Here is a 26,344-nt window from a genome sequence, read left to right on the forward strand (position 1 = left end):
TTTAAGTGCTGGAGCAGGCTCCCAAGGGAGGTTGTGGAATCCACGTCACTGGAGGTTTTTAAGAGCAGGTTGGATACACACCTGTCAGGGACAGTCTAGGTTTACTTGGTCCTGCCTCAGCCCAGGGGGCTGGACTTGATGACCTCCCGAGGTGCCATCCAGCCCCACATTTCTATGATTCTGGGCAAGTGCTTGAAGTTGCTTGAAATCTCCTCTTGTAAGGTGTGTGGGCTCATGTGAAAATGCAGCGTTTCTTGTTTGTTTGTTTTTGAAAAATGGCATTTGGGTCTGAAATTTGTTCTGGCGTTGGTGTGCCTTTCCGGGATGCCTCTCAGGGTCATTTCAAGCAGGGTTTCGTTACGTGGTTGAAGTCGCATGGTATTTCTCTGCTTCTGCGACTGGCTGAGCTTCTCCCATCGCTGGAGAGGCTCAGCAGAAACTTTGATTCCCTCTGTAGTCCTAGAAATGAGGAGAGAGTTTTAGCAAAGGGGACAGGCCATAGGCACTGACTCCGGGGCCAGAGCACCCATGGGGAAAAATTAGTGGGCGCTCAGCCAAGCTCCCCTGCCCCTCCCCCCGAGCACATCGTGTCCCCGCTCCTCCGCCTACCTCCCAGCGCTTCCTGCCCGCCAAACAGCTGTTTGGCGGCGCTTAGGACTTTCCAGGAGGGAGGGGGAGGAGCATGGGACACAGCGTGCTCAGGGGAGGAGGCGGGGCAGGGGCGGGGACTTAGGGGAAGGGTGTGGAATGGGGGCGGGAAGGGGGCGGGGACTTCAGGGAAGGGGTGGAATGGGGGGAGGGCGAGGGCTGTGCAGGGGTGGGAGTGGGGTTGGGGTCGAACAGCCACCAGGAACAGTGGAAGTCGGAGCCTATGGGACAGGCACGTGTTATTTCAGTGTCCGAATCACACCTGAGCAGGGGAACTTTGGAAAGTTTAAAATACTCCCTATTCCTATAGGCCCTGAATCAATATCCAGACTCTTCTCACTTCCTCATTTCCTCTCTAGTTTTCATGTAGCTGATCCGTAGCAGCATCACCAACCCCAAGCATTCAAAAAATCACGAGTCAGGCCCCACCAATCATGAGATTGGCTTAAGAAAATCACTGTTGATCTTTTTTCTTTGCCATCTGGTTTGTGAGCCTTCGGGGTGCGCTCAGGTCACGTTTTCAAGCTTTTCTCTGCAACCAGGACTAGGAAGAACGCAAAATGAGACACTCGGGTCAATGCCGGCCTGCAGGAGTTGGGGTTTGAAGAAAAAACACGAATGACAGTAGAACCTCAGTTACGGACACCTCGGGCCTGGAGGTTGTTCCGAACTCTGAACAAAACCTTACGGTTGTTCTTTCAAACGTTTACAACTGAACATTGGCTTCATCCAGCTTTGAAACTTTACTGGGCAGAAGAAAAATGCTGCTTTTAACCATCTTAATTTAAATGAGACAAGCAAAGAAACCGTTTCCTTAGCTTGTCAAACTGTTTTTTAAACTTGTATATTTTTAGTAGTTGACGTTTGCCACAGCACTGCACTGAATTTGTTTCGGTATTTTTGTCTCTGCTGCTGCCTGATTGCGTACGTCCGGTTCCAAAGGAGGTGTGCGTTGACCGGTCAGTTCGTAACTCTGGTGTTCGTAACTCCGAAGGTGTTCTCCTGTATAGTGAGAGACGGGCAAATGCTACTCCAGCGGCCGCGTCTCTTTGACCTTGTCTCTCACTCTAGCCCCCTGGTTTTTAGCTCCTACCAGCCAGCAGAAAGAGCCAACCTAAGTCTCCTGTACAAAAGAGTGCAGGGCGTTCTGTCTGCAGCAGCTCCCGTGGATCTAGGTCTCTTAGAATTAGGAGCAAGCAAGCAAAGTACTGAGGCCCAGGTCCTCCGGTGCCTAAATCCCTTTAACAGGGGTGTTAGATACCTAAATCCCTTCAGGGATTTGGGCCTGAGCCTCCAGTCCCTTTGGCCCACATTCAGTGAACAATCCATAGCAGGCCTGAGCCACAGCTGGCCCCACTCAGCCGAGTATTGTGGGGAAGCTCTGACTCTGGGGATCCCCTAGCTGGTAAGCCAGCTATCCGGGACCCCAGTGAACTAATGGCTTACAGAGAGCTGTCCGTCCCCCCCCAGTTAGGGTTGCCAGGTGTCCGATTTTTGACTGGAACGCCCGGTCGAAAAGGGACCCTGGCGTCTCCGGTCAGCACCGCTTACCGGGCTGTTAAAAGTCCGGTTGGCGGTGCTGTGGTGCTAAGGCAGGCTACTCCCAACCTGTCCTGGCTCCCGCTGCGCCTCGAAGCAGCCAGCATGTCCGGCTCCTAGGCAGGGGGGCCCACGGGGCTCTGTGCACTGCCCGCGCCCCGAGCACCGGCTCTGCACTCCCATTGGTCGGGAACTGCGGCCAATGGGAGTTGCGGGGGCGGTGCCTGCGGGCCAGAGCAGCACGTGGAGCCTCCTGGTCCCCCCGCTTAGGAGCTGGACCTGCTGGCTGCTTTGGAGCGCAGCACAGAGCATACCTTAGCCCCACTGCGCCACTGACCAGGACTGCCCAAGGTAAGCCTGCACCCCAACCCCGAGCCCCAACCCCCTGCCCCAGCCCTGGAGCCCCCCTACCCAAACCTGGAGCCCCGTCTTGCACCCCAAACCCCTCATCCCGGCCCCAGCCCAGAGCCTGCACCCCCAGCCGGAGCCCTCACCCCCTCCTGCACTCCAACCCCCTGCCTCAACCCACAGCCCCCTCCCGCACTCCAAATCCCTTGGCCCCACCCCACAGCCTGGAGCCCCCTCCTGCACCCCCAGCCCCACCCTGCAGCCCACACCACCAGACAGAGTCCTCACCCCCATGCCCCAACCCAGAGCTCCCCCTCCACCTGTACCCCTCATTTCTGGTCCCTCCAGAGCCTGCACCCCTGCCCCAGCCCAGTGAAAATGAGTGAGGGTGGGGGAGAGCGAGCCACTGAGGGAGGGGGAATGTAATGAGCAGGGGCATGGCCTCTGGGAAGGGGTGGGGCTAGGGTGTTTGGTTTTGTGCGATTAGAAAGTTGGCAACCCTACCCGCAGTGGGCCACCTTCTCTCCCAGGTGGGACTGCCACCTCTGAGGTACAAGGAACTGGGCTGTCCAGGATGCTCCTGAGCCCAGCTGGCAGACGTCCCCGGACAGCGACCTCAACAAAGGCTCGATTCTGGGAAAAACCTGGACGGGGGCAGCCCTGCTCCCAGGGTCAGTTCTCCGCCCCGTGCCAGCGGGGAAAGCAAGCACAGCCCTGCCTCCGCCCTCGGCCGGCAGTCAGGTCTCTGGGCAGCGAGGGGCCCGAGGGACAGTGTCCGTGTGGAGCAGCTTGGGAGAGGAGTTACCCAGTGCCCTGTACCACCAGCTCAGCCACGTGAGTGTAATCTGGCCCCCTCGGTCCCCCATCCCAGCGGTGGCTGGGCCACGTACAGAGGCTGAGACTCCTGCTGCAGCCTTGGCTGACAGCGCTGGGCCCAGCTCAGGCAGGAGAGGTTTGTGCTTTAAGAACCATAGGTTGGTCCTGGGTTCACGCCCCACGGCCGACAATCCACATAGGGGCATGAGGAAGGCTTGCTCAGTCAGTAGCAGCTCCCCAGAGGCCAGGACCCTGGGTCCCGCACGGCAGTGAAGGGGCTCCCAGAGAGCGCAATGCCATCCACCCCCAGGGAGGAGCCACGTGGGGATCTGGTGCTGCAGGGCGTGGTTCTCTCTTCTGAGCAAGGCGGCAGCAGGACCCAGCGGTGCAAATCCAGCCTTGCGGGATGGCACAGGCCCGGGGCCCCTTCCAGCCCAGGAGATGGACCGGCACATGTCCTCCACTGCTCACTTGAGGGTTACAACCCTCACCTGTCGTGTGCTGAACGGGTGGCACTGCCTGGGAGTCAGGGAGTAAGTCCTGTATCTCTGCAGAGAGCAGGCTCATAGGCGAGTGTTCTGGGCATGAACAGAGGACCTTTGGCAATGTATCCTCTTACGTGTCTACCACGTTCCCTTCATCCATCACTGTTATTACTACTCTTGTATTACCGCAGTGCCAGGTGAGATCAGGGCCCCATTGTGCTAGGCAGGGTAGGAGACAGTCCCTGCCTTATATAGCTGTGTGTCTACGCAAGGCACACAGTGGGTGGGAGGGGAAACTGAGGCACAGCAGAGGGCCATGACCTGCTTATGGTCATGCAGCTGGTCAGTGGCAGAGCCAGGAAGAGAACCCAGGTCTCCTAGTTTGTCTGGCAAGATTTACTCTTCATAATTCCATGCCTCTTATTGCTCGGGGTTGTGTTATCCCCTGGATGTGTTTAGTTTTCTCTTAACATTTATTCTGCTGTGTTACTGGGCCTGGGTGTTAGATTTAAGTGATGAAAAGCACTGGAGCCGAGCCTTTCTTTTGTTCGAGATTGGCTCCTCCTTGAACCTCATAAGGGGATGGGAGAATAGACTGCCCGAGACCCGCAGGGCTCCCGTGGAAGAATGAGGATGCCTTAGAGAATGTCTGAGGCTTAGAACTGAATGGAAGTGTCAAAGCCACGGTACAGATGGCTTTGGACAGATTCCTTTTCTAACCGTTCCGTTCCCCCCTATAATGCCAAGTCAATAGTGCTGATTTCCCAGCATAAACAGCCTTCCTGCCTCTTCTTCTCTTCACAATGCAGGCCTGTCAGAAACAATCATTCCAATTAGGGGCCTGAAATGAGATTAATCACGCAGATGGATCCAATTTATTCCTTGAGTTCCATTGCGGTAGTCAAGTCAAAGCACTCCTGCCACGAAGGGACGACGGATATTAGCTTTGCTTCAGAAACACCGTGCCACGTTCTCCTTCTTGCTGCAGGAGGTGCTTAGAGCCAGAGAGGATGGCTCTTGTCTAATTGATGCCTTCCTAAATTTTGTGTCTTAAAACTGCAAGTTGTATCCTTTCCCGAGGGCCTCTCCTTTGTTCTCAGGAATCTGACTAGGGGTTTCAGCACTTTAAATTCACCCCAACATCAGCAGACCCTCAGACCAGGGGCCCAGAATGCTCTCAGAGGAGCTGCAAGCCCATCTTTCCACACCGGCTAAGGTTCGAGTCCATCGCAGAGGGACAGGACAAGCTGTGACATGCAGAGCCCTTACTGCTGGTCCATGGAGAACTGCCAGCTCTCATGGTTCAGGCTGCTGCTCCTTGCAAAGAAAGATCTTGGGACAGCGGTAAAAGCATCTGGAATAAGACAGAGCTGCCAGCCCACTAGAGGCTGCTGCCCCCTTTGAGAGAGAGGAGAAGAGAAGAGATTGGAGATCACAAGTAACAGGATTGGAACCACTAGTGGGGCTGGAGTTGCCCCACCCACCAGTGGGCTGGGCTGCCGAGTGAGAGGAATATCTGGGACAGAAGGAGACCTGGCAGCTGGAGCAAGGGATGAGAAGGATCAGACAGGAGGAGCATGTGCAGGGGGAAGGGAACCATAGAAGCTTATGCACAGGAGCCGGGGGGACAAAGAAAGTAGCACAGATAAGGGGGGAATGAAATTAACTTTATTCAAACAGGACAACACACATATTGATTTGGAGGCACTGAACAAACCCCCCGGGGCTTCCCTAATATCCCTTCCCTCAGCCATCGAGTGCTGAGATTGCCCGGGGGTGCGGCCAGCTGGAGAACGGGATCGCGGGTGGGAAGCGTCCACCAGACGATCTCTCTGTTAAGACAGGGTCTGTGCTGGAATGGTTGAGGTGCTCGCTAGAGAACTGGAGCCAGGGGGCCTGATGCTCACCCTGCCCTGCACCTCGTTACGGACACCTGTGCAGTGCGGGTGGGAATCCGAATGGGCCTGCTTTGCCCGGGTGTCCGTGACAGACAAGGTGTGGAATTGTTGGGCCCAGGGCCTTTGCATCACCGTGAGTTACTGTAGGATGTGCGGCATTACTGTAGGATGGCTGCCATTACAGGGAATACAGAGAAATGGGCTGGCGTGAGAAGGTCCGTCACCCATATCCATCCATTGTTCAGCTGGAGCTAAGGAGCGTTTCCCTCTCCCCTGGGACTCTGGTCCCAGGATGATTGGGCAAGTGGGGGGGAAGTGTAGTACAGAAAAGCCGATAAGTTGATACACTGTAAACCAAGACTTAACCCGTGTTCAGTGGAAGCCTGCTTAGTTCGTTACACACCACCCAGCCTGTCTGCGGGGGGCCTGGATTCTCTCTTAGTTACATTGGTGTAAATCTGGATTTACTGCAGACTCAAACTTGAGTCTGAGCTGGGCCAAAAACAAGGCCCATATGTATGAGAGCTCTGGCTAATTCAGCCACTGCAAACCACTGACTGAGGCAAGGGACCTGGGGGAAAGATGGAACATGCTTGTGAAGCTAAGGACCGTTGGGCCAGAGCCTCAGCATTGACTTCAGCATAACTACACCGATTTATAGCATCTCGAGATGTAGCTATATTGGAAAGCATATGCCCAAAGGGGCAGAGTTAGGGTTATGCAGGCAGCCTTAACTTTGGCATTCCCTGATTTGGGAGTACTTTCACTTTGCTTTCTTAATGTTCCTGTCTGGATTAAAAGTTAAGACCATACGGCTGTAAGGAACCCTTCAGGCAATCCCACCCTATCAGCCCGTTCATCAACGCATCATCCTCCATCTTATACACAGAGATATGTGTTTGCCCCCACGACTCGTGTTGGGAGGCGGTTCCAGAACCTCCCTGGTTAGAAACCCTCTTCTCATTTCCAGCTTACACGTATTTGTGGCCAGTTTATCCCCATTTGTTCTGGTGCCAATGATCTCCGTTAGCTTCAGTCGTGCTTCTGCCTTGCTGGTGTTTGCCTCCCACCCCCAATGTATTTATAGAGAGCAACTGGGTCCCTGCTCAGCCTTCCTCTTGTCATCTGCTCTCATCAAACAGGCTCTCCATCCCTAGCAGCCCTTCTCTGTACTTGTTCCAATTTGACTTTAAATTGGTTTAAAAAGCAATTTAAACTGGTGCAAAACCCCTTTGTGAACACTGTTAATTAGATTTAAACAGGGCTTATAGTGCTGTAGTGTAATTCAGTAAGGAATCAAGTTAAAGTACCGTGCTGAGAACCAGGTGGAAACCAAATTAGGTGTAGCAGCCCAGGTTGCACCAGTTCCATAATGTCATAGATTTTAAGGCCAGAAGGAACCATTGTGCCTGCGTAATGCACATGTCCTGCAGCTCACTGGACAGAGAACTTCATCCGGGATTCCTGCTTCCAACCTAGAGCTTGTGGTCACGCTGGAGATGTAGAAAAGAGATGTTCGATCTTGATTTATAAACTTCAAGTCACGATGAATCCAACACATCTCTTGTAAGGTTTTTCAAGGGTTAGTTATAGGGCTCTCAAGCGATTAAAAAAATTAATCGCAATTAATCGCCCTGTTAAACAATAAGAGAATACCGTGTATTTAAATAGTTTTGGATATTTTCTACATTTTCAAATATATTGATTTCAATTACAACACAGAATACAAAGTGTACAGTGCTCACTTTCTGTTATTATTTTTGATGACAAATATTTGCACTGTGAAAGAGAAAAGAAATAGTATTTTTCATTCACCTCATACAAGTACTGTAGTGCAATCTCTAACATGAAAGCTGAACTTACAAATGTAGAATTATGTACAAAAAATAACTCCACTTAAAAATAAAACAATGTAAAACTTTAGAGCCCACAAGTCCACTCAGTCCTACTTCTTGTTCGGCCAATTGCTTGAACAAGTTTGTTTACATTTGCAGGAGATAATGCTGCCCACTTCTTATTTAAAATATCACCTGAAAGTGAGAACAGGCATTCTCCTGGCACTGTTGTAGCCGGCATCACAAGATATTTACATGCCAGATGCGCTAAAAATTCATATGTCCCTTCATGCTTCAACCACCATCCCAGAGAACGTGATCCATGCCGATGACGGGTTCTCCTCGTTAACGATCCAAAGCGGTGCGGACCGATGCACATTCAATTTCATTATCTGAGTCAGATGGCACTAGCAGAAGGTTGATTTTTCTTTTTTGGTGGTTCGGGTTCTGTAGTTTCCGCATTAGAGTGTTGCTCTTTTAACTCTTCTGAAAGCACGCGCCACACCTCCTCCCTGTCAGATTTTGAAAGGCACTTCAGATTCTTAAACCTTGGGTCGAGTGCTGTAGCTATCTTTAGAAATCTCACATTGGTGCCTTCTTTGTGTTTTGTCAAATCTGCAGTGAAAGTGCTCTTAAAATGAACAACGTGCTGGGTCGTCATCTGAGAATGCTATCACATGAAATATATGGCAGAATGCAGGTAAAACAGCAGGAGACATGCAATTTCCCCCCAAGGAGTTCAGTCACAAATTTAATTAGCACGTTTTTTTAATGAGCATCATCAGCATGGAAGCATGTCTGAGTGGTGGTCAAAGCATGAAGGGGCATATGAATGTTTAGCATGGTGTGAGGAATGCCAGGAGCTGGGAGTCCTGATGTCATGGGTGAAGAATACAGATCACACTATCTTCACTCCGAGAGCTAGAACCATGCTGGAGAGGACACTGAAGGATGCCATCCACTGCCAATAAGGGGAAAACCTGAAACGGAAGACGGACCAGGGCAAGGCGTTCAAGGTGACTTGCAAGTGGGACGTCAGCAACCACTTCCTCCCTGGGGGCAGCTTCACCCGATTTGCCAACCAGAGGTTCATCCACGGGCCCGGCTCAACTGTGTCCCACTGAACGGAGCCGTCCGCCATGGGAATCGGGACAAGCCCCATTCCAGAGCCTGGCAGCTTCAACACAATGCCATCCAAGATTGCCTGGCCAGAGCCATCCCGCGCCCATGGGGAAGGTTGCCGTAAACTCCACTATCCCTGGAACCGACAGCCAACTGTGACTGGACATCGTCATCACCAACGAGGACCGGAAGAAGATCATCATGGTGGATGTCACAGTGCCCTTTGAGAACAGGACCCCGGCCTTCCATGGTGCCCGAGCTCAAAAGGTAGAGAAATATGCCTCTCTGGCCAAAACCTTGAGAAGTAAGGGTTACCAGGTCCAGACACACGCTCTGATCGTCGGAGCCTGAGGCACATGGGACCCCAGTAACGAACGAGTGCTGAGAGAATGCGGAATTGGTCAACGCTACGCTCAGCTGATGCAGCAACTCACGGTGTCGGATGCCATCAGGTGGTTGAGGGACATCTACATAGAACACATCACCGGACATCGGCTATATCAAGAGGGAGGAGTTGGAATACCGGTGAGAAGTGTAGTCAGGAAAGTAACAAATACTGTCCTCACGGATTGTATTTTCTAAATGGACAACCAACTTAATTCTCAATTACTGAGGGGCAATCTCCACTCATTGATATAATTTGCTTTCTACAACGAAATCTCTGTACAACTTTTCATGAGTGATGTACCTGAGTATTCGGATTCTAATATCTAAAGTGTATTGTTAAATCTATTCACCTAAATTTGGGTTATTGCTGATTCTGTACTCTGTATCATATGACTTTAAAAACAAACTTTGTATTTGTGGATAATCTAAGCATTATACCCAGACGTACAGTCACTCTTTTCCCAACCTGTGTATTATATAATTTTTTAACATTTGCTTTAATAAATTTTTTATATCTCGCACGTAAATACCTTGCAATGCTGGCTACAAAAGTGCCATGCGAATGTCTGTTCTCACTTTCAGGTGACGCTGTAAATAAGAAGTGGACAGCATTATCTCCCATAAATGTAAACAAACTTGTTCGTCTGAGCGATTGGCTGAACAAGGAGTAGGACTGAGTGGACTTGTAGGCTCTAAAGTTTTACATTGTTTTGTTTTGAGCGCAGTTATATAGCAAAAAAAAATCTACATTTGTAATTTGCACTTTCGTGCTAAAAAGATTGCACCACAGTACTTGTATGAGGTGAACTGAAAATGACTCTTTCTTTTGTTTACATATATTTGCACTGTTAAAATGATCTAAAATAATAATATAAAGTAAGCAGTGTATATTTTGTATTCTGTGTTGTAATTGAAATCAATATATTTGAAAATGTAGAAAAACATCCACAAATGTTTAATAAATTTCAGTTGGTGTTCTATTGTTTAACTGTACGATTAAAAGTGAGATTAATCGCAATTAATTTTTTTAATCACGATTAATTTTTTGGAGTTAATTGCATGAGTTAACTGTGATTAATCGACAGCCCTAGTTAATTATCCTCAGAGGTAAAATTGTGCCCTTTATTTCCCGTCTTACTTCGTTTAGCTTTGTCGTCCATGATCTTGTGCTTAAGTTGCCTCTTAGTCCCGCTAGTCTAAAAGACTGAATGTTGTGGGTCTCTCACGGGTTTGCCAGCCCTGGGATCATTCTTGTAGCTCTTTTCTTGCACGCTTTCCATTTTTTCAACATCTTTTTTGCAAGTGTGGACCCCAGAACTGGGCACAGTTCCCGTACTGGTCTCACCAGTGTCATATATGGAGGTAATACCAGTTCTGTGAGGCACAGGAATAATCCTTAGCTTTTCTATCGCACTTTTCATCAGTAGATCTCCAAGCACTTCACATTATCCTCACTGGGCGGAGAGGGAAACAACGAACCATGGGGCGGGTCCTTCGGGCTCGCGGCTCTGTCTGCCTGGTTATACTGACCTACACTTTGGGTTTTAATACGAGCCCTGAAGATTTGGAATGTCCGGAGCTGCCTTTTTCGGGGGGGTCCCCTCCTTGGGCCCTTTTGGTTAGTTTCCAGCTCTGTTTATAAATCATTCTTAATTTGAGCCGCTATTAGGCCTCCCTGTTTCACTTTCTAATCCACTTATAGGTATCCCTGCTTAGACTGGAAAGCTTATGATAGTCCAGCCTTCTCTGCACGTGCTGAGATCTACAGTCAGAGCAAGATCTGCCACGCGGTTCTCTCATCTGCAAGGGCTCTTGGTCAGCGACAGAGGGAAGGAGACACTTACTCTTAACTCTACCCTCAAAGAAAGGGGAAAAGAAAGGAAAGATCTTTTTATATGAGGCCCCCAGGAAAATCTATGCTGCAACTTGACCACCTTATCGCTATTCCCAAGAGTCAGTCGCGGGATGGGCGTAAAGGGCCAAGTTCATCGCAGAATCTGGCTCCAATGAAGTCATGTACGTTACGCTAACGTAGACACCCCTAGCCTTGCATCCCCTTGCGATCACCTTACCTGCCCCCTCTGAATTTGGCCCCCTGAATCTCAGCCCCGGGGAGTCTCGATGGGTGTAACTTGCCTGCCAAGGGGCCAGAAGAGGAGTGCAGCAAGTAAAGGGACTAACTGGAAGGTGTAAATCGGTGCATTGTAAATTAGCCCCCACCCTATTCTGATTTCCACCTTCTCACATCCTCAGTGGGTCAGATTTGGAGGTGATCTGTATATGAGGATGATACACGTTAATATAACCTGCCCTTTCCTCCCTGGGTTACTGGGGGCAGGTGACGCTTACCTGGATGCCCGGGCGCCTGGTGATGTCAACAGTAAAGGAAATCCGGAGTACCCTGGGATAACGTTGGCTGGATGGGAATCCTCTCTCCATGCCTCTGCTGCAGTCCTCTGACTTGCAAAGGAAATTAAAACCGGCCGTGCCTCCACCTGGCTGGGCCCTGTTCACTCTCAAGGGCGTGCCTGGGGAGCCTCCAGGAATGAACCTGAGCTCCTCTTTGCAATGGGTCTAAATCAAAAACCCCAACTCCGAACAATCTGCACTTACGCTGGCATGAGCACATCTTTCCTTAACCATTTAAGAAAACGCTACGCCAGACTGCGATGAAATGTCACCGCTCATTTAAATCAGCAGGGGGCAGTTCGATAAATCAATTAACAAATACAGTTTGCAATAGTAAATGAAACTTCTCGAACTTGCATTTACACGGCCCCCATTTGCCCCACCCCTGAGTGTGTGCACGCTTCTGGGTTTTCAGTGCTCATGTGGGCACTTTGTTGGTCCAGTGAATCCGTCTAGCCCGGGCAACAAGGGGCAGTAACAACTCTCATTCGGAATTAGGATTAGGGTTAGACTGGAGTTGTTTGAACCAGAGGTCAACAACAACTTTGGAGAAGAGGCGGCGTGGTCTTTCCCAAGCCAAGGTGGTGGTTACTCCCACTGCCTTCGCTGCAGGCCCACCTCAGTCAGCTCCGGGCACAGCAACAGCCTCTGAGGCTCCCTGTTCGGTCAAAGCCCCAGCAGGCTTGCAGCGGCAGCTTCTGGCTTCCTAGCAGCGGTGTGGCCGCAGGTCTTGGCTTGGACAGAGCTCCATCAAGCCGTCTCCGCTCCTCTCCCAAAATGGAGGCCCACCGCATGCTCTCCTCGCGTCCCCTGGAAGTCTCTCTTCCCCAAGGCCTCCCGGGAGTTGTCGTCTCCAAGGCTGGATCGCAACGCTCAGGGTCTTCCGCGCCGGAACTCTCCCAGGTAAGTCCGGAGGCCCCTCTAGTAAGGGGCGCCTACGTTCGCAAGGGACTCCAATGTGTTCGCTAGACACTCCGAGGCAGTCCCTGCGCCAGAGTCGACAGGAGTCTAACTGGTGTCACTTACACCTGGAGGAGCTGGAAGAAGCTGAGAGTTGCACCAGCTTAGACTCACCCCTGAGTTTGGCCCAGGGCCTAGAGTAGATGCACCTATCCCTGGGGAGATACACTGCTGTACTGCCAAGTTCCTTTCCCTCAGCCTCCAGGCTCCACACGAGGGAGGGATGCTAGAGGAGAGACAGTGGTCAGCATCCGATCCAGCAGGCGTGGGTCAGCCTCTCTCTACCGGTAGGGGGGGAGAACTAGGGTGAGCATGCTGGCCAGGGAGGGATAGGAACTGATTGAGCTTCTCCCTCGGAGGCGGGAATGGGGTGAGGATGGTCGAGGAGACGCCAAGAACAGAACAGACTTTTTCCAGCCAGCCCGTCTCCAGCCTCGCAGGATTCCCAGCGGGCGCTAGGGCTGCAGCCGGGCCCTGCCCCAGTGTGTCCTCGGCCCGCTCTGGGGAGAAGCAGTGCCCCAAGTTTGGAGCCAGCGAGTGCCACAACGGGCACTGATTATACCTCTGCAAGGGGTGCTCGTACCGTCCCGGGCCCTGTGGGGCAGTTCCGGGGAGAGGGGCTGTCTCTAGATCGCCGAAAGCGTTGTCCCGCCCTCCCGCTCTGCCGAGCACAGTGGCAACGCTTGTATTTTCAGCCACGCTGTGACGGGGAGCGATTGGCCGGCGCAAATGAGAAGTAAGACTTGGACGATGGCTCCTGCAGCCTCGGCTGTGTTCTGGGTAGGGGACTTGCTTTCCTCCTGGGTGATCGAGAGTGAGCCCTGTTTTCGGAGCACCCCTAATGGGTCCTGCTGTGAGTGGCGCATGTTAATTTTACTGGGGGCAGGAGCTGTCTGGGTGTCACACGGAATTTTTTGTAATGTCTTTGCTGTTTGGGATGAAGGATTGGTTTGCTAGGCAAGCGGTCCAGTCTCTTCTGGCTGTCAGCATCGCGTAGCCTAGGACCGCTCTGTAAGCGGCGTCCTCCCTTCCCCTGCTTGCAACAGCACAGACCAGGATACCTGGAGCCTTCTCTGTGCGGATCACTCAGTAGACAGCATGTGACAACTTCTGTTCTGCTTGGGGGTCAGCCAGGTGCCCCAGTTCAACTGCAGCTAGCATCATTTTCTGCATGGTTACGGCCCGTATCCAGCATGAGGAGTATCTGCCGTGTGGAGCTGTAATGGTGATGGGCAAAGTCATTCTGCCTGACGAGGGTGTGGCTCGGGTATGCAATGTTTGGAGTTTGTACAGCGCCGAGCACAGCAAGGCCCTGGTGTATGACGAGGACTTCTAGGCACCACCGTCATGCAAATAATAATAGTAATTGCAAGTGTGCCACCGCACTCGCCATGTTTCCAACGGGTTCATCAGCTGGGGATGGTTTGGGGGAAAATTTGTGCATCTCCCTTTGCAAATTTCCCCAGTGAAATCTGCAGCAGGTGACTGTTCCCTGCCCAATTAGCCATTCCGGGAATTGCCAAAGGTGCGCAGTTCTATTTGCCATTCTCGGGACTCTCACTTGGACAGGGCCAACCGTAGCCTTTTGCGTCGGCTCACAGAACAATTTTTCAGGCCTCTTCATGCTTCAGCGATTGCTGTGCGTCATGTTCAGGTCCCTGTGCCCAGAGTTGGCCTTGACATTTTTGGGAAGGCCAGCGATGGAGAGTCACCCTGATATTTTTTGCTAGGGCTCCCAAAATCCGGGGTGCTGTGGGCTGTCTATAGTGATGCTTGTGGTTTGCATCTAAACTCTTCTCAAGTTGCGTTCCAGCCTATGAAGGGACTTTGTAAACGTATCCCTAAATATGAAATAGCCATCAATGTGCCAACCTCATCTGGATGCTTAGGAACCTCGGAACATACTTGGCGTGTCTCACAGCCATGCTTTCTGCTTGTTGGCTTTCACAGAGCCCCTGCGTAATCCCTAGGAAGTAACACACGTGCTGTTCTCTCTCTGAGCTCTTGCATAACACAGAGATAGAGACACACACACGTGCTGTCAGCCTTTGTGGTGTCTCACTTAATCCATAGGGGATATACAGAGTGAGAGGCTGGGGAAGCGTCTGCTGGGAGGGGCTCTAGGTTGGATGGATATGGGCTCTGGCTCAGCTCCCAGAGAGAGACTGGCTAATTTTTTGAGTCTGCTAGTAAATGGGGATTGTTGATGAATTCGCCCAGTTCGGCTTCATGTTGAAAAGCAGGCAGACCCAGGGAGTACTTGCGTTCTCGTTGATTGGACCTCTTTCTCCAAAACACTGACGTGTCCCAAATGGCATGTACGATACCAGGGAGCCAGGGTTCACCATCCCTATGGCACTTGGTTTAAAAAAACCAATGGCATTATCGGTTATATAAAAGCCATTTGGGATACCCCAGGAAGCAACTGAGACTGGCTTGGAACCTGTTGCAGTAAAACACCCAATTAGCACAGAGACCTTGACAGGAAGAAGAGGTAGGAAAAGCAAAAAATCTGTTGCATAAACAGTCAAGTTTTATACTGAGGTTGGTGTGCCACAGAACTCCTGATAGCAACAGGTGGATGCAAAATAAAGATTTTGCAACGTGGAGATGCAAAATAAAGATTTAGATAGGACTTGACGGGCACCAACAGGCGCCCACAAACTGGACTCATTATGTGTGCTCAGCCTTCATAAGAACATAAGAAAGGCCATCCAGCCCTGTATCCTGTCTACCGACAGTGGCCAATGCCAGGTGCCCCAGAGGGAGTGAACCTAACAGGTAATGATCTAGGGATCTCTCTCCTGCCATCCATCTCCACCTTCTGACAGACAGAAGCTAGGGACACCATTCCTTACCCCTCCTGGCTAATAGCCATTAATGGACTTAACCTCCATGAATTTATCCATTTCTCTTTTAAACCCTGATATAGTCCTAGCCTTCACAACCTCCTCAGGCAAGGAGTTCCACAGGTTGACTGTGTGTTGAGTGAAGAACTTCCTTTCATTTGTTTTAAACCTGCTACCCATTAATTTCATTTGGTGACCCCCAGTTCTTATATTCTGGGAACAAGTAAATAACTTTTTATAATTATTTGATCATAATTGGTCCCTTCTGACCTTCGTATCTTTGAAAAACAACCAAAACTTTTCCTTATTCACTTTCTCCACACCACTCATGATTTTATAGACCTCAATCATATCCCCCCTTAGTCTTCTCTTTTCCAAGCTGAAAAATCCTAGCCTCTTTAATCTCTCCTCGTATGGGGCCTGTTCCAAACCCCTAATTATTTTAGTTGCCCTTTTCTGAACCTTTTCTAATGCCAGTATGTGTTTGAGATGAGGGGACCACATCTGTATGCAGCATTCAAGATGTGGGTGTACCATGGATTTAAATAAGGGCAATAAGATATTCTCTGTCTTATTCTCTATCCCTTTTTTAATGATTCCTAACATCCCTGTTTGCTTTTTTGACTGCCGCTGCACACTGCATGGACGTCTTCAGAGAACTATCCACGATGACTCCAAGCTCTTTCTCCTGATTCGTTGTAGCTAAATTAGCCCCCATCATATTGTATGTATAATTGGGGTTATTTTTTCCCAATGTGCATTACTTTACATTTATCCACATTACATTTCATTTGCCATTTTGTTGCCCAATCACTTAGTTTTGAGAGATCTTTTTGAAGTTCTTCACAGTCTGCTTTGGTCTTAACGATCTTGAGCAGTTTAGTATCATCTGCAAATTTTGTCACCTCACTGTTTACCCCTTTCTCCAGATCATTTATGAATAAGTTGAAGAGGATGGGTCCTAGGACTGACCCTTGGGGAACACCACTAGTTACCCCACTCCATTCTGAAAATTTACCATTTATTCCTACCCTTTGTTCCCTGTCTTTTAACCAGTTCTCAATCCATGAGATTGAGATTTCCTACAGATTTCCCTCCCGAGCTTGAGTGATACAAAAAAAGCATCTGAAACGTTAAACAAGACACAGAGAGAGGGATCCAATCGCCTGATTTACATTCCACCTCATCAACTGTTCTTAGTTTAAAAGGGGCTCGAGCCTTAATCAGATTCTGGGCACAGGAAAAAAACAGGATTAAAAAGTCCCTATGGGAATAGTATCCACGTGGGGAAAGTCGCCTTCTCCAGGGTCAGGGGTTGGGGCATCAGCGGAGAGATAAAAGCATAATCCCATCTAGTCATGCCCTGCACATCAGGGAGGCCAACGTGCTTCCTGTTTTGACAATTTGCCTGATGGCTGGAAGGATTCACACCTCGTTGGAAGGGAGCCCTCGGGCTGGGCCATCTCGAATGGTCACCTGCGCTGTTAGGTCCCCTCTGCATTGTCCTGTGTCTGTGCACTGCCCCATCTCAAAGGGGCTGTCTTCTGCAGACTCCCTCCACCCTGTGCTCTCCTGCATACCTGCTGATGGGCACCGGTCCTCGCTCTGTCTGCCTTTTAATAATCAGCATTGCTAGTACTGTAGTGCCCTAGTCCAGAGCAGAGTATCACTGGCCAGCTGCTGTGCAAAGCCAGGGTCCCTGTTCCAAGGAGCTCCCAATTCCATGTGTCTCCTTTAGCCTGTCGACAAGTGCAACACATGAAGAGGAGCAGTGGCGTGATGGGATCCTCTGAAACTGTGATCAGAGAGGTCAGTACCCCGGGAGTGTTATAAATTCTGTGTAGAATGGAATAGAAACTCCAGAGAGAGGAGCAATGGGCAGCGTTCGTCTGGGCTAAGCTGTGGATAGCTGATCTTTATTGCCAAGGAGAAAATCTTCTCACCCAAGCCCCTGCGAGGTTAAAAACAGGGGTGCTTCTGTGTGTCTTTTCCCTTCCTCTTCAGCAAGATAATACGTATGATTGCACTGTTCGCAAAGAAGCTGCCGTAGGAACACACGGACTAATTTTGTATTATACAGAGGAGAAAAAGTGCCTTTTCCATGTACTTTTGAGAAACACTCCTTGTTAATAAAACGCTCCCCACCCCCACCAGTAACCAAGAAAAATACCCCTCCCCCATCAAACACCCACCCCAGAAGCCCGAGTGAATGGATGGTCTTTGCAGGATGTTCTAAAGGGCAACACATCTGGGCTACTTTGGACCAAGCTGGGGCGCAAGGGCCAAAGTCAGACCCCTCTTGCAAACCGCGAGGGCTCGAGCTGGACTGCCTGTGGTGACTGAAGCCGGTGGAGTGGGGAGAGAGACGGTCTCTGGAGCAGGTGCCGGGCTGGTTAGGGCTCCGTAGCTCCAAGTCCACATCTCAAACTGCACCCAGAGAGCCCTCGGCAGCCAGCGCAGAGCCTGGGGCCCGGGGGGAATGTGCTCACGACGGGGCGCGCTGCTCAGGTTAGTATTTCTCTCCACTGGTTCAGTTCTTGTGCAGAGCTGCCAAGCAGACCCATTGAGAGCTGCCTGGGCAAATGCTTTTCTCCTGGGTGCATACTGCAGCTAAGGAACTGTGGAGACAGCCCCTGGTCCGTGCATTCCAAGCTGTTTCTAAATGCTCGGCTAGTGTTTAGACCCCCAGTAAACCCCCCCAGACTCTGCCCTGTCTGAGGACGCCTGATTTACTGTGATATTCTGATGGGCGCTCAGCGCAGTTCAGACTTTCTTGCGCTTTTGATCCACTGCTTCCAGCCCTTAGACCGGTCGTGGTAATTTCTCCCTGGTCTCTCCAAAATGCTGCTGCTCTAGAAGCAGACACCCAGATTGTCAAATGTAACATAGGGAGCAAGGGTGGCTCAGAGGTTAGTGTGGGAATCTGGGACTTGGGAGACCCAGGTTCAGGTCTCTACTGTGCCAGAGCCTCACTGTGTGACCTTGGGTGAGCCACTTCCCCGCTCTGGGCCTCAGTTTCCAATCTGTATAATGGGGATACAGCACTGCCCTGCCACATGGGGTAAAGGTTGCAAGGGGCTCGGCTACTCCAGTGATGAAGGCCATAGAAGTACCTTAGACCAGACATCCTGTATGGCACAGACAGGTGTGGGAGGCTGGTCGGCTGGGTTGAGTGGGGCTGCTGTGAGCAGCGTGCTCCAGCACCACTTGCCCTAGGAGCCCTGGAGCTGCTTCCTGTCTAGACAGCAAATGGGGCTGCCTGCATGTCTGTCGGGGTGAGCAATGTGAGCGCCGATTGGGTCCTGCCAGGGGAGGGCAGTTCCTTCAGGGGAGCCAGGGAGACAGATGAAGAAAAACTGGAGATGTTGGAATCTGAACCAAGAGGAGCTTGTGGTGGTTCCATTAGCTCCAGAGAATTGTTCTCCACTGTTGGTCGGAGAGGGAGGCTGGACAGGGCAGGGGAATCCCCCATTAACTCTTTCTCTGTGTGACGGGCTGGACCCCTTGGGAAGCCACCTGCTGTGCTGAGATACCCGTGAGTCTGCCTGTTCTGCCAGCATGGGCCCCCTTTAACCTGTCTTGCTGAGCCAGGCTCTGAAAACCGCCTCGAACACACACACAGGTAGGGCCACAGCCAGCTGCAAATCAACTCTGGGAAGACTCAGCTTAAGGGACTTGCTCCAGGGCTCAGGTGTCCACCTCCCTTGGAGTGCCGGCCCAAAGGTATATTATGAAATCCACCTCCTCCCTCAATGTGGAGGAAGGTATGCACAACTTCTCGCCCCCCGCCCCTCAGTTAGAAATTACAGAAACTGGGTTATATTAGAAATTAAAAAAATTTATTAACTACAAAAGACAGATTTTAAGTGGTAAAATGGGTAGCAAACAGAACAAAGCAGGTTACTAAGCAAATGAAATCAAACACGCAAACTAAGCTAGTTTCACTAAAGCAATTGGTTACAAATAATATTTCTCACCCTTGATATCGTTGCAGGCAGTTTGCAAAGTTTCTGTGGTTCAGAGTTCCAGCTATATTCCTTTTCAGACTGGACCCGTCTCAGACTGGACTCCCCCCTTGCCTTCCCTTTTGCAATCTTTCTTCTTGGGCAGACAGGCCATGGAGAGGAGGAGTCCTGTTTGCCTTCCTCCCCACCCTTAAATAGGATTTACATAAGACGGGAATCTTTTGTTTCCCAAACTTGACCCCCCGCTTCCCTTACAGTGGAAAGTTACAAGAAGTCCCAGGTAATGTTTTAGTATCAGGTCACAAGACCAGCTGACTCTGTAGGCTAATGGCATCCATGAGTCAGGAGCAGTATGGAGGGTCCACAGGAAGACCAAGCTTTTTACAGTCTATCGTCCTTGTGGATGGGCCATCCCCTGTCTGGCTTTTCCGTGGTTGTACCTGAAGTGTTAGCAGTAGGCATCACTCAAAGTAGCATAGTTGAAATACAGATTCATAGTCAATATTCCTAACTTCAGATACAGAAATGATACGGGCACACAGATCGTATAATCACATTCAGTAAATCATTCCCTTTCCAATGATATCTCACATGAGCCATCTGGCATAAAGTATCTCTCAGTTATGTCATTCATATCATAAGTATATTTTCATAAGGAATATGGAATGCAACGTCACCCTCTGGATAACCTGAGCCCGCAGGCCAGCTCAGTTGTAAATTCTGGCCAGAGCACGTACAACGAGCCCTGGAACTCAGGCTGATCCAGACGGCAGGGGCTCGCCTTACAGGGAGCATGTGCTCTGGGGCTGTCTTAGCTGCTGGTTGGTTAGTGGGTCAAATTTAAGGTGGTGGTTTTAGCCTAAAAAGTGCTACCTGGTTGGAGATGGATAGCTGGCCTCTCTCCCTGAGCGGCCCTGCTGCGGTCCCGATGAGTGGGGTGGAGATCTAGGAGCCCCCGTGGTGTAATGGAGGTGGGGGTGGTGGCAGGGCATCCCTCTGAAACCACCAGGCTTAGCAGGCAGGGTACCCAGCAAGGCCCATTTCCCCCCTGGGAGTCTAAAGGCGGTGGAGTCCGTCAGAGGCTGTCGTTTCCGGAGGAGGCGAAGTTTTGCTTGGGAAGAGGCTGTCTGTCCGGTTGAGCTGAGGATGGTGTTTGGCTGGGAGTTCGCTGTTGGCATCATTCTGGCTGTATCGTGGTTTTAAACAGTGCCAGAGGCCCCCGAAGTAGCAGATCGGGACCTCGCTTGTGTCCTCATCGGACATCAGTCTGAACAGTTACGCACCAGGACGGTCCGTTTCCTCTCGGGGGCTTGTAAAGCCTCCCAGCACGCAGGGCAGCGCCCGGCCTCTCTGCGATCTCCGCTCGCTGTAGCGTTGTGACCTTTTTCAGGAGTTTGCCACGCTGACGAGAGAACTCAGTGCCTGTCGAGAACAGCTGCTGGAGCGGGAAGAGGAGATTTCGGAGCTGAAAGCCGAGCGGAATAACACCAGGGTAAGTCATGGGGAATAATGTCCGTTCCTAGCCCTGATACCTGGCTGCTTCTAAAGCTCTGTGAGCAGAGGTGCTTATTAAAAACCCCAGTGGTTCCTAACTCTGGGACTAACGATACCGGCTAGAGCTGGGCAGAGTGGAAACAATTGCTATGCAAGCCCTGTGCTGTCTTCCCCCTTGCATGGACACTCTGGTTTGTCACGTTCTGGGCAAGCTGGCGATAAAGTCTCTGGAGTTTGTCCCCTAGGGACCTGCCTCGGCGGGATCTCATTCTGTACTGAGTTCTGTACGGCTTGGGAACAGAACCCCCCATCATTTCTCTACAACCCCGTTGAATTCATACTTACTACACTGCAGTGTATGGACTGCCATACGGGCTGTTCTGACTGTCCTGGATCCCCACACAGCACTAGAGAGGAACCTCGGTCCTACACTATAGAAATCCCTGCTGGTCCAGCCCTGCCCCAGGCCCTAAGCTTTGCTAAGGAACTTCACACTGCAGTAGCCCCTCAGCTCAAACTATACTTCCCCTCTCAACACGGCCAATCCGCTGCAGTGTGCCGGGGCCTGAGCTTGGGGAAGCAAAGATGCCGGACAGCAGGGATCTGTGTAGTGTGGCCTTTAGCCGCACGGTGTTTATTTTCAATGGCCAGGGCGAGGTGAGCGTGCGATGGAGATTTTGTGGCTGTGTTTGCTGGCCGTTCATCGTACGTTTTCCCCAGGTCTGAGCATAAGGCAGGGTGGGTGCTCCATGCTTCGTGGGAGAGATCTCCAAAGGCTTCCTGGTCTTTGCAGCTAGGTGAGGAGGGGTCTCCAGATCTCCCTCCCCAGTAATAAGAGGTTTCAGATTTGTAGCCCCCACTGTGCGCTGGGCAGGCGGTAAAGCATGTGCCCAGGTCTGGGCTGCGGAGCTGGGTTGGTCGCCCAGATGGGGGCTGCCGTGCGTTGTACCACCGTGGCCTGTGCTCTGGAACTGGGGAGGAGAGAAGTGCCCTGTTCAGCCCCCCGGGCTGAGACCGGAGGGCAGGGCCATGGGAGGCGGTGAAGGCTTCTCCCTCCCTCTCTTGCAGCTCTTGCTGGAGCACCTGGAGTGCCTGGTCTCGAGACACGAGCGCTCGCTGAGGATGACGGTGGTGAAGCGGCAGGCTCAGTCCCCGTCCGGCGTCTCCAGCGAAGTGGAAGTCCTCAAAGCGCTGAAGTCATTGTTCGAACATCACAAAGCGCTGGATGAAAAGGTGAGCTGCCCACAGAGGGGCCTGGAGCCAGCTGGGGCCCTGCCCCCTTACCATCGCCAGCTGCCCCACACCTGGGACACTCTGTATCCAGCGCTCTCACTGGCCCTGCCTGGCTAGCATCCAGCCCCCTCCCTCTCTGTGTTCATGGATGGAGAAGGCTGGACTTCAGGCCTATGGGAAGGCAGCTCCCAGAAATAACCCTCAAGCCATTCCTTTCTCCATCTCCTTTTTTCTCCTGTGCAAAGCAGAATCTCCTTGTCTCTAAGCAGCAGGACGTCTTTCCCTGAGCGGGACTGCAGGGCTCTCTGCAGTCCTCTGGGGCATTATGGCAGCGAGATCACCCTCCCCCTGGATTTTTATCCGGAGCTCTCCTGGCAGAAGTGGGTCAGCCAGAGAGCTGCAGGCGTTGGCTTGCTGAACACAGTGCTTCCCGGCATGCGGCTTGCGCGAGGGACGGACGGGCCTGTCTCAGCTTTGTCAGCGGCTGTGGGGAAGCAGAGGAGCAGTTTGGCCCCTGGGGCAGAGGAGTTGGGAGGGTTCAGATAGTTACGGGGGCTCAGAGGCATGGCAGGGCTCGGCAGTGGGGGGGATCAGTCATCTGGAAGGAGTTGGCTCATATGAGAGCCCTGGTGTCCTGTCCCTGCAGGCTGAAAGTCAAGGGGCCTCCATCAGTGCTCGGGGGCAGATCCTCTGCCTTGGGTCGCTCCCACTGGGGATCTCTGCCAGCTGGGATAAGGTGGAACAGCCCCCAGGCTGCTCTAACCTGGCCTGGGGCAGAGACTCAGAGACATGGCTGGTTCTTGGCTTCTCCTCTTCTGGCCTGCAGCGCCAGCACCCCTCCTGCTCTCCCAGGGGCTCCCCCGGCCCAGCAGGGAAGCAGGCAAAGGAGCCGTTTGAGCGATGATGCAGAAGGCCCCACGCACTCCTGGCTCCCCCCAGAGCCCAGGGGAGCTGGCAGGGAGACAGTGACCCTATTACTCTGTAGCCACAGGCCTGGTTCAGGTTCTTCAGGGCACAGCTCCATGGCGTAGTCACCGTCCAGACTCGCGTGTAAACATCCCTGGGACACGCCGGTGGCTGGCTGCCCTGGCGGAGCGCATGGCTGTTGGGAGGTAGATGGGATTAGGCTGGGGTGCCTGTCGCTGGTGGTGGGATGCTGACCCCTCCCCCAGTGATACCTGGCCTCGGGCCCCTCTCTGCTCGGCCCTCGGGCTGCCCTGACCCCACACTGCTGCATGCTGCGGACGGACGGCTGGGGGTGCTGGCGCTGGCCGTGCGGCTCTCTCCGGAAAGCCAACCCGGGGAGCCTGGAGGTGGAGAGAGGAGGAGAGTTAGCAGAGGGGGAGGGCTGGAGCCAAGTAGGACGGGAGTAGCCCACTTATATAGGGGAGCAAAATCCTGGGCCCCGTCTGAGCAGCTGGGGCTCCAGGGCAGCCTGGTGATGAGACGCCTTGTATGCAGCTCGCACGGCGCAGGGGTTGGGGGTCCGATCTGATGCCCATGCTCAGCCCTCAGTGGAAAGGCACTGTGGGAGTAGCACAAACTCGAATCTCTCAGTGACCCCTGGGCTTTCCTCCTGCAGCCCCTCCCGGCTCTGGCCCCTGGCTGATGATCGGGCAGTACCATGCTGCTCGGGTGTGATCCTGGGTCCCAGCACGTGCTGGGTCCGGGCAGGAAGTCGGGCCAAGTCGAGGAGTCAGCAGTGCCCACCCAGCAGCTAAGTAACCGCCTTTTCCGTTGTCTCGGATGCCTGCAGGTCCGAGAGCGCTTGCGAGCGGCGTTAGAGCGAGTGGCAACCTTAGAAGAGCAGCTGGCGAGTGCCCATCAGCAGGTAAGAGGGGGCTTTGGGATCCTCCCTTGGGGCCCGCGGGGCCTCATCTGCTACGGACATCGTGCTGGGCCGCCGTGTGCTTCCTGGGGGGCTGCGGCCGAAAAAAACACTGACGCTCCCCCAGGCCTCCTTGGTCCGGCCCGGAGCAGCAGGCACCTAATCGGGCAGTGAACCCGTCCGCCCGGTGGCAGAGGCTCGACTCCTGCCTTAACCCCATTTGATCTGTGAACTCCAGGAGAGAGACCAGCCTTCATCCCCTTGAAGGAAGACGCTCCTGGTCCTTTGGCATGTGTGTCTACACTGCGCTCCGAGCTGGGACGGCCGCACCGGTCGACCTGCCCGAGCCAGCTGTGGCCTAGCTAGCTCGGGAACCGACGTCAGCGAAGCCCTAGCAGCCGGGGCTGCTGTACGGGCTGTAAAAGCACAGCCTGGGCTCTGGGTACGTACGTGAGGGACGAGTCTGGGCTGCCGCAGCATCGCTGCTATTGGGATTGGCGCTAGCTGGGTCCGAGCTAGCCGGCTCTGCCTGCGTGTGCTTTCGTCACAGCTCTGATCGCAGTGGGGGCATCCCCTGGGCAATGAATCCAGTGCTCGAGATGGGATCTTAGACCACATCTGAGAGCGGAGAATGGGGCTTTCTCGCCTCCTCCGGACTTGCGGCTCTTTCCCTCGTTTGCCCCAATGGACAGCCACCCACCTTTGGCCCTCTCTCTCCAAGACCCATTCCCGGGACTTGGCCACCCTGGGCCACCATCCCGCCCCAACAGCAGCAGGATGAGGCCTCTGCCCTGTGTGACTCACTGGCTCATGAGCATGGGCTTGTGCTGTGTGGTGCCGGTTCGGGCTCTCCCTAGAACCACGTGTGCCGTCCTCTCGTGCATTGCACAATAGAGTGCGCACAGGCAGCGCCGGCCTGGGCTCCTGAGGCTTGTGCAAAGGAAGGTGCTGGCACAAAATCGGAGAGTGTCAGGGGTGTCTTCCTAAAGGCGGTGCCCGGGGGATGCAACCGGGATGTGGGTGATCGTGCCCCGTGATCAGAGCCGGAGTAGCTGAGGGTCAGAGCCGGGTTACTGCAGGGAGGCAAGGCAGGAGCTATCGTAGCCAGGGGCGAATGTTGTGAGCGACGGCTGGGCTGCTGGCTGTTCCCACTCATCGGGCAGCCCTTCTACAAGCCAGCTGTGCTCATTAGGTTGCCTGGAGCCTGACTCTGCTGCAGTCCCTGCTTGCTGACAGGTGGAGTGTGGGGAAGTGGGGGAGAGCAGAAGGTACGGGGAGCTGGGCGATTGGGTGGGTTGATTATGATCTTCCCCTCTCTGCCCTTTCACCCCAGTTCCCTCCCTCCCTTCAGAACTGAACCAGCCCAGCCACATGAATGCAGTGCCCTGGCACTGCCGGGGGTATGGTGGGGGCCCCATGCCAGTGCAGGGTGCAGGTGGGGGTGCATGTCAGCAGCTGGGCAGAGAGCAAGGGGCATGGCGGATCTTGCTCTTTGGGAGTTTTCCTCCTCTTCAGCCTGATTTTCCTGTCTCGGGTCTATCCCGTTTCTCCGAGCCCGACCCCCATGTGCCAGCCCAATTCCTCCCACCCGTGGGTCCTCACATTAGAGTGTTGGTAGGTGGGGATCAAGGGGCAGATCCTCAGCTGGTGCGAATTGTTATCACTCCGTTGCTGTCACGAGACCCATAGCTCGACGGGCAAGGACAGCTTACACTAGCTCAGGATCTACCGCTTGTTACCTACCTACACGTACACAGTCCATTCTCACCCCTCCCTTGTATCTGGACTAACGCTGCCGATCAGCTGGGCTTTCCAGGCCCTCCTTTGGTCACAGATTTGCTCTAGCTTGGCCAGAAGTGATGGGCTGGATGCAGAAGTCCCTCGGAAGGTTCTCTGGCCTGTGCGGTGCAGGTCAGGCTAGATGATCTCAATGGTTCCTTTAAATCTCTGACTCTGTGAACAACGATCTCGGTTATTGCAGTGCAGGGGCCCGCAGCCCTGGCAGGGAGCGGAGGGCCTGGGGCACTAAAAGTAGGGCTGGGAGCTTATGCCTAAACGTGGTTGCATTTTGCAGGTAACTGTTTTGCAGCAGGGCCCTGCGCAGAGGGAAGCCCCAGTCGGAGAAGATGAGAAAAGGGTGGAGGGCAAGGAACCAGGGCAAAAGATTCTCTGGAAGGTGAGAGCCCTTCCGAGGCGCAGAGAGGGACTGCGCTATTCCATGCCTGCCGTCTGAGTGGCGGCTGTGCGTAGCTGCAGGTGACCTCGGAGCTTTCTGCGGTGGCTTTGTCATCCTCTTTCCCCCAGTGCCCGAGCACAGAGCTGGTTCCCTGATATTTCATGATCCTTTTCCTTGCCTCGTGATCTTGGGACATGCCAGGCAAATTGGGTTTCCCCCCTTCTGGGAGAGGGAAGTGGTGTGAGGCCGTGGTGAGAGGAGAGGACTGGGCCCTGAGGTTTGGGGACTGGGCTGGAGGACATTGTGGGCTGTGCTTTCCAAGAGAGACACCTGTGGGGCACTCCTAACCAGG

The 26,344-nt window shown here is 52.9% G+C and overlaps 1 protein-coding gene across 5 annotated transcripts in view; it reads left to right on the forward strand.

Moving 5' to 3' along the window:
• Positions 1-26,344, forward strand: part of PPFIA4 (PTPRF interacting protein alpha 4) — a 166,261-nt gene that overhangs the window by 80,914 nt on the left and 59,003 nt on the right. For all 5 annotated transcript variants that reach the window (XM_037885111.2, XM_037885113.2, XM_037885114.2 and 2 more), the window contains exons 3-6: positions 20,652-20,753; positions 21,824-21,988; positions 23,745-23,819; positions 25,891-25,992. In XM_037885111.2, the coding sequence (XP_037741039.1) occupies positions 20,652-20,753; positions 21,824-21,988; positions 23,745-23,819; positions 25,891-25,992 (444 nt within the window). The remainder of the gene's footprint in view (positions 1-20,651; positions 20,754-21,823; positions 21,989-23,744; positions 23,820-25,890; positions 25,993-26,344) is intronic.

This window comes from Chelonia mydas, chromosome 21 (assembly GCF_015237465.2).
Source record: "Chelonia mydas isolate rCheMyd1 chromosome 21, rCheMyd1.pri.v2, whole genome shotgun sequence".
NCBI classification, from domain to species: Eukaryota; Metazoa; Chordata; order Testudines; family Cheloniidae; genus Chelonia; species Chelonia mydas.